This window comes from Palaemon carinicauda, chromosome 26 (assembly GCF_036898095.1).
Source record: "Palaemon carinicauda isolate YSFRI2023 chromosome 26, ASM3689809v2, whole genome shotgun sequence".
Lineage (NCBI taxonomy): Eukaryota > Metazoa > Arthropoda > Malacostraca > Decapoda > Palaemonidae > Palaemon > Palaemon carinicauda.
In genome coordinates this window covers 1309919-1318132 of record NC_090750.1, presented here as the reverse complement: position 1 = coordinate 1318132, position 8214 = coordinate 1309919, and the positions used below count along the sequence as shown (strand labels likewise).

Sequence of the window (8214 nt, the reverse complement as noted above, 5' to 3'; positions counted from 1 at the left end):
TCTCTGTTTTATCCTTGATCCTATAATCAATACTCTACCATACACTTTTCCAACTACGCTCAACAAACTAATACCTCTTGAATTACAACACTCATGCACATCTCCCTTACCCTTACCCTTACAGTATTAGTAATACAGATAAATGCATTCTTTTAAATAAATACCACTCGCCTATGTATCTTACTATCTTGGCCTTTTAAATAGTATTCAGTATTAAGACTATAATGTACAAGGAAGTCCCATCTTATGATATGGGGCCACAAAAGCAGGCATTGTATGTATACTTTATAACACACACACTATACAATAATGACATTTCTGTAAACCCTTCATTGATGATGTAGCAGACACTTCCACTGGCCAGTTACTGACGTAGACCTCGAAATACTTTGGGCTAATTCTTAACATGTTAAACTACAATATTACATGTCCAGGAGTGCTGCCAACGTCCTGTGGTACGGCAGGAGCAAATTAAAATGACAAATTTGTAGATAATTTGTATTTTTCCTAACTATACAAACCTTGGCTATTTAATAGGGGTATTACTTTCAGCATAGCTGAAATGACGAGCCATTAATTTTTAACGAGGGTTAACTACCCACACCGCTAGTTAGCGGGGGGTTGGGAGGGTAGCTTGCTACCGCTCCCCCTCACACATCTGTGATTGAGCTCACTTTGCTTGCAGGTAGGACTTCAAAGAAGGATAGGGCTGGCAGGTAAGTTTGGTTAAATAGCTAAGGTTTGTATAGTTAGGAAAAATACAAATAATCTACAAATTTGTCATTTGTTCCGTAACTGGAATACAAACCACGCTATTTAATAGGGATGACTCACCCATTAGGAAGGGTGGACGTCCGTGCCAGTCTGGCTTTTTGGCTTTGCCCGGGGGCTCCTTATCTGTGTGTGTTAGCACTCAAGAAATAAGGAGCCCCTGCACCTCGCTAAAACCTTGCTACGCAAGGTCTGCGGCCTACGCAAGCTGTGTGTGAAGGTATGAAGAAGTGTGACTTGTCCTAGAAAGATGTTCCGAAGTTCTTAAATGGAAAACTGTGCACTAGGACTTTCCCAATACCACCTTGTCAGGGTATGGGGACGTAACAGTATTAATCTTAATACTAGGTACACAAGGGAGCATGGTTTACCTGCAGTGGTTTGAGGTCAGCTATGCAGAAAACCCAGGATGCTGCTTTCCCCAAGAGAGAGGATGTTGAAAAAAAAGAATAAGGGCCAGTCAAACCTTTTTATTCATGCAGACTAAAACTTGGTAACAATGCCCTCAACCTTCTGCTACTTGTCCAATAAGGAGCTTGAAATTTTAAACCAACTCTTGTGCAGCCACCACAGGACCGATAGAAAACATATATTCTCTCCTGTGGGTCACTTCTTGCATGTAGTGGGATGTGAACGTGTTTTGACGTTTCCACACCCCAGCTTGAAGAACCTGCATCACTGAATAATTTCTTTTGAAGGCCAGGGACGTAGCAATGCCGCTGACATCATGTGCTCTGGGGGGATGTGACGGAGGAGGGTCTGGATTCAGTGCAAGGTCAATGACCCTGCGAATCCATGCTGAGATGGTGTTCTTGGTGACCCTCCTCTTAGTCCTTCCTGTGCCGACGAGTAGTGCTGGCACACGAGGACGGGCTGCGGCATTTCTCTTGCGGTACAGCCTCAAGCTCTTTACGGGGCATAGTAAGAGATGGTCTGGGTCATCTGTTACGGTACGGTGACTGGAAATCCGGAGGGAGTCGAATCGAGGATCCGCTACTCCCAGGTTCCGAGTCTTAGCAATAAACTCAGGGACGAAGCTGGACGTTACCTCTCCCCATCCCCTTAAATAGGCGATGTCGTATGAGAGACTGTGAAGTTCACCCACTCGCTTGGCCGAGGCCAAAACTAGCAGGAACACCATCCTTCAAGTCAGGTGGCGATCTGTTGCCTGGCGTAACGGTTCATAAGGAGGTCTCTTAAGAGACCTGAGAACTCTAACCACGTTCCATGGGGGAGGTCTCACTTCTGACTGAGGGCAGGTAAGTTCATAACTCCGTATGAGTAGAGAAAGTTTTAGCAATGAAGAAATGTCAATTCCCTTCAGTCTGAAGGCGAGGCTTAAGGCTGAGCGATAGCCTATCACTGCCGAGACTGATAGGCGCATTTCTTCACGCAAATACACGAGGAACTTCCCTATTGCTGGAATAGTGGCATCTAGTGGAGAGATACCCGTTCCACACCAACCACAGAAGACTTTCCACTTTGTCTGGAAGACTGCTGCTGATGATTTCCGCAGATGGCCAGACATCAAAATCGCAACTTGTTGCGAAAATCCTCTCTCGGAGAGAAGATGCTGGATAGTCTCCAGGCATGAAGTCGCGCTACGGATTTGTGGAAGATGTTGGTGTGTGGTTGTTTGAGTAGATTGTGTCGTGGAGGGAGTTCTCTTGGTAGCTCCATTAGGAGTTGCAGAAGGTCCGGAAACCATTCTGCGTGATACCATAGCTGAGCTATGAGTCATTGAAAGATTGACCAATGTTCTGCTCTTGTTGAGTACCCTCCTCCTCAGACAGAACGGAGAAAAAGGCGTAAACGTCGATGTTGTCCGACCGTTGTTAGTAAGCATCTTGCCAGAGAGCCTGGGGTCTGGGAAACAGTACAGCGGGAGCCTGAAGTTCAGTGCCGTTGCAAAAAGATCCAGAGTCAGAGAAAAAGTCAGGACTTTGTTGGCTACTATATGATCCAAAAACCACTCGGTACTCACTATATGAGATGCTCTGCTCAGGTTGTCGGCGAGCACATTCCTTTTGCCCGGAATGAAGCGTGCCGATAGTGGTATCAAGTGGATTTCGGCCCATCTCAGTATCTCTACTGCTAGATGGGAGAGTTGCTGCGAAAAAGTACCTCCTTACTTACTGATGTAAGCCACTACTGTGGTGTTGTCGCTCATCACCACCAATGAGTGGCTTGCCAGGAATTGTTGGAACTGTTGAAGGGCCAAAAAAGATGGCCTTCATCTCTAGGACATTTATGTGGAGGTACTTTTCTGACTCTGACCAGAGGCCTTAGGTCGTGTGGTGCAGCATGTGGGGCCTCTATCCTTTTTTTAGAAGCGTCCCACAACAGCATCAAATCCGGGGGGGGGAAGGTCCCCCCCCCCCTTTCGTACTTTCGTAGATTCTCATCTGTCACTGGAGGTCTGTCAGTTCGGCAGGTCCCATGGGGATCTGGATGTCCGAGTCGTCGTGGGATTGATTCCACTGGGACTTGAGTTGCCACTGGAGGGATCTCATCCTGAGACGACCACTGGGAACTAGACGGGCCAGCGATGAAATGTGACCAAGGAGACGTAACCACGAATGGGCCAGAAGTTCTTCTCGTCTGAGAAAAGGTCTTGCGACCTTTCTAAGCCTTGTTATCCTGTCGCCTGATGGGAAGGCTTTGTGGAGATTGGTGTCTATGATCATGCCTAAGTATACCAGTCTCTGAGTAGAGAACACTTTTTGAGATTTACCATGATACCCAGATACTGGCAAAGTCTCAGAAGTTTGTCTCGGTGTTGAAGAAGGGTCGACACCGAGTCTGCTAGGATCAGCCAGTCGTCCAGATAACGGAGGAGACGGATGTCAATCCTGTGTGCCCAAGATGATACTAGGGTAAACACTCTGGTGAAAACTTGTGGTGCTGTGGAAAGACCAAAACACAGCACCTTGAACTGGTACTTTCTGTTGTCTAGGCTGAATCTTAAGTCCAGCGTACACATCAACTCTTGCGGTCTTACTCCTAGTCTGACCATGTCTGCCATCTCCATGCTGAACGGAGTTTGTTTGACAAACTTGTTCAGGGCTGACAGGTCGATGACTGGTCTCCAGGTTCCAGAGGCCTTTCTTACAAGAAAGAGTCGACTGAAGAAGCCTGGGGATCCGTTGAGGACCTCTTGGAGAGCGCCCTTCTTCAACAGTCTGGACTTCTGCTCGAAGGGCTTGCCCCCTTGGCGATCCCATGGCACTGGATTCCTGGTCAGGGGAGGTAGAGATGTTATGAACAGGACGCAGACCTAGACGGATCAAGGAGATTGTCCAGGAATCGCCCCCGAGTTGCTTCCACCTGTCTGAGCAACTTTGTAAGCATCACCCCCGTGGTGAAAATGCAGGGGGAATGCCTATCCTAGCGTTTGCGGCCTCGGCTGCTCCCTCTAAGATTCTTTCTTCCCCTGGAGGACTTTTTGCCTTTCCTGTCCTTGACAAGAAAAGGCTTAGACACCACAGTCTTCGCTGCTGTTTTCGTCGTCGTTACGGTCTTGGTTGGACGGGACTGTTGGGGTGTTAAAGCCTTATGGAGGAGGGAGTTTTGATGAGACTTCCTCCACCTCTCAGCAGCAAGTTCCACATCCTTAGGCTCAAACAGATGGGACCCCTCTAGGGAGGAATGTCTGAGCCTGTTTATCTCGATGATAGGGACATTCTGGTGGAACCTCTCAGACACTGTATCTCGACGTTTCAAGATGGCGTTTGCCCACAAGTTCAAGACTTGGTGGGCAAGAAACTCTATCGTGCGAGTGCCTGAGAGAAGGAAGGTTTCCATAGCTTTCCTAGTATGTTCCTTGGAAAAATCCTTGGACCGTATCAGGATACCTAAGGTCCCTAACCAGATGTCCAGCCACGAAGTAGCTTGCATAGCATACTTGGTGACCACCTGATTAAGGATCTAGGTTGCCGAGAATGAGACCTCCCGTTTGGAGCCTCTCAAGAGGGATTCCCCTGGTTAGCTCTTCCAGAGTGTGGTAAAGAGGAAGAGCTGAACTGGGTTCCTCCAGGATCTCGAAGTACCTCCTCTGCTGTACGCGAGGAGGTGGGAGGAGCTTGTTCGTGGTACCGTGCCGGTACCACGAACAAAAGAGAGCTGTATTGAGATCTTATCCCTGGTACTCTTCACCCCTTGAGACCAGGGCAGGGCTGCACTGGTCTTTGAGGGTTTCTGAGTACCAAAGATGCGGTCTAAGACCATGTCTTTGCCCTGTCGAGGGAGTATCTCTGGGTCGGAAAACCCATTGAGAACCCTCAGAGTCAGAACCTGCCAGAATGCATGCTCTGACTCTTTCTGGTCTCCTGCTGCAGAACTTGCAGCAAAGTCTTCTATCCCCAAAGGCTCTTCTTGGGGTGAATAGTGGACATTCCCTGAGTGGCTGGCTGTCTCCATCCTAGCCCTAGTGGAGGATTTTTGGCAGTGTTTTGAAGTCTTTGGATTCCTTCCGAGGAAGGAGGCAAGACTCCAACATCGATGATCTGTGTGGCATGTCCCTCCTGATCTCAGATTGCAGGGAACTCTTGGCGTGAAGAGAGGTTTCCTCCATTGGTGCGATGGAGGAGTCTCTCTCCACGCGCGGTTCCCTTGGTGACGGGAGGTCTTCGTCCGACAGGAGAAACAGGAGGAACTTGTCTCGATGGTCTGCATGGAGTCAGCTTCATCCTCGGGGAAGAGACCGCGTCAGAAACTCCTCTTTTCCTCTTCAAAGGGGTAGAGGAAGCCATGGTTCCGTGCCTTAGGTCTAGAGCTATAGGTCGCTCTGATGAGCGACCAAACAGGACAAGCTTGAAAGCCTGTGTTACGGCTCTGACTAAGGCACTGAACCAGGGCTGCTGACTGACGGATGCACTGTCAGACTCATCCCCTGAAGGAGGGACCGAAGGTTCCCTACGAGGAATCACTGTAATAGGTGGGTCTGCCTTAGACAGCAGTTTAGAAATCCTGAACCTCTCTGCTTGAAAGTATTTCCCTTCTCCCGCAGAGCGCGTTGGAATGCGTTTGCGGGGAGGGGAATGAGGTGATGGCGACCTTGCCGGATGACGCATCCGTGCTCGTGCCTGTTGGTGCGCATGTTGCCGCGCAGGAGAAAGTTGGGGAAAGGGTGGGTGCGTAGAAGTGTGTTGGCGCACGTCCGTAGGAGAGCGTTGGCGCGCGGGCACATGGTGGCGCACAGAGTTGGCGTGTGGACACATGGTGGCGCGCTGATGAAAGTTGGCACGTAGGTGAGGGCGGCAATGTGGTTGTCGTCTCACCTACAGACTTGTGCACTGGAGAGTGATGGGGCGCAGGTATTTGCCGCGCTGGTTGGCGAGCGAGTGATGAAGGGCGCACATGTTGGCTAGGGGGAGGGCGCTGGCGCGTAGGAGAGCGCTGGCGCGGGGGAGAGTGCTGGCGAGTGGGCGAGCGTTGGCGCGCAGGAGATTGTAGGCGTGTATGCGCAGGAGAGCGCAAGTGCGCTGTGGTGTGCTGGCGCGTGGGTGACCCTGGGCGTGTGCGCGAAGGTGATCGTGGGCGCGTGGGCATGTAGAGTACAGGAGAGCGCCGACGTGTCGGTGAATGTTAGCCCGTAAGCGTGTGAGGCTGCTGCCGTCTGTGAAGGCGAGCAGGTTGATGGGCATGCTGAAGCACTGTAGAGAGATGATCTGCTGGTGGGCGCTGAAGGTCTGGGCGTGTGGTGCGCAGGGCGAGTGTGATGGTGCGCAGCTGCGCACTTAGGTGGAACTACAGTGGGCTCTACAGGCGACAGGAATGGTGATGGAAGGTCGGCAGGTCTGGAGGACGGATGGTCGACGTGTCCTTTGAAAGGACGACCATCCACTGAAGGATATCGCAAACTATCTGCAGAGAGGTCCAGGACCGAAGTCACAAGACTGGTTGCAGGTGCAGTGATGGATGATGTATGCAGGTCTGACCGGGGCTCCTCTTCGGGGGACTGCAGTGATGACATTGAACCAAATAGGTGCCTCGAAGGGAGACTTCTAAGGCGAAGAGGAAGGCGAGCATTTCGACGGATGCAGCCTCCGGGGGCTGTTGGATCAGCAAGCTGACCATCAGCAGTACTCCGAAGGGGAGTCTCTAAAGTGAACTCCCCCGAGGGGAAGAAACACTTGCAGGAGAGACCGACATTGAACTTAGTTTCCCCCTCTAAGGATGGTCAGGAACGAGGGAAACCAAGTCGGCAGCTACAGCTGTGGAGTTTGGAGTGGCAGAGGAGATGGATGACACTGCATGAGACACCTTCGACACAACAACGTAGACAAAAGTCGGGGGATCTACCTCTGACGGTGACAATAATTGCTTAACAGAAGCACCCATGCGGATGAACTGCAGCAGGGCTTCCTTGGAGGGCGAACCCATCTGAAAAAGGGAAGTTAGTGACAAGGCCTCACCATGGGAGAGAGGTGGGGCTGCTTCGCTAGGGGAAGCAACATAACCTCTCGAGACCCGGGGTTGGTCAATAATAACTTGGTCTACACTACTACTCGACAGTCTCTCATAAGAGACCGAACGTGTAGGAGCTTCGGAGGAGGGTTGGGCGACGGAAGAAGAGGCCGTGGGTTTTTCTTCCTTCAAAGGAGAAACATCCCGCTTGGACTTCTTCTTCCGCCGTCGCGCAAACCTCTCCCACTGGGAGGAAGACCACTCCCTGCACTTGTTAACACTATCCCACCGTTGACCTCTGCAGGAAGGTCAACTGTAATACATACATATACTGTAACAAGGCAATTCCCCCAATTTTAGGGGGTAGCCAACATCAAACAAATGAAACAAATAAGGGGACTTCTCCTCTCTACATTCCTCCCAGCCTGACAAGGGACTCAACTGAGTTCACCTGGTGCTGCTAGGGTGCCACAGTCCACCCTCCCACTTTATCAACCACAGATGAAGCTTCATAACGCTAAATCCCCTACTGCTGCTACCTCCGCGGTCATCCAAGCACCGGAGGAAGCAGCACGGCCTACCAGAACTGCTTCACAATCGCTCGCCATTCACTCAAATTTCTAGCACGCTCTCTTGCCTCTCACATCTATCCTCCTATCACCCAGAACTTTCTTCACTCAGACTGTAATCTCACCACTTTATGTCAATATATGTTTTAAACCAATAAATGCCTAGTAAAATTTATTCCAGGATTTTCACTTCTTTGTTACGGCAAATTTATAACAGTGTACGTAGCTAGGACAGAAGGACTAAATACTTTCAAAATTTAAAGCCATCAGTTTACATTACTTTGGCATACATAGCCTGTGCACCATTCATAGACAATTCAACTTAGTATGTAGCCCACAGTACTCAAGTACTTTTATTGACCCCTTAAATCATTGTTCATGCTTAACAATTTCTTTCTATCATATTTTTCCTGGAAACCCAATTTCACTTGAAAAAGTAATTCACCTACTTAAAACTTACCCTTTT

The 8214-nt window shown here is 49.8% G+C and overlaps 1 protein-coding gene across 1 annotated transcript; it reads right to left on the bottom strand.

Annotated features, from left to right (window-relative positions):
- Positions 1-6136: 6136 nt before the first annotated feature.
- Positions 6137-6745, bottom strand: LOC137619444 (uncharacterized). The gene has a single exon (XM_068349503.1). It carries the CDS (start codon positions 6743-6745, stop codon positions 6137-6139), a length of 609 nt encoding a protein of 202 aa, XP_068205604.1.
- Between the last annotated feature and the right edge of the window lie 1469 nt (positions 6746-8214).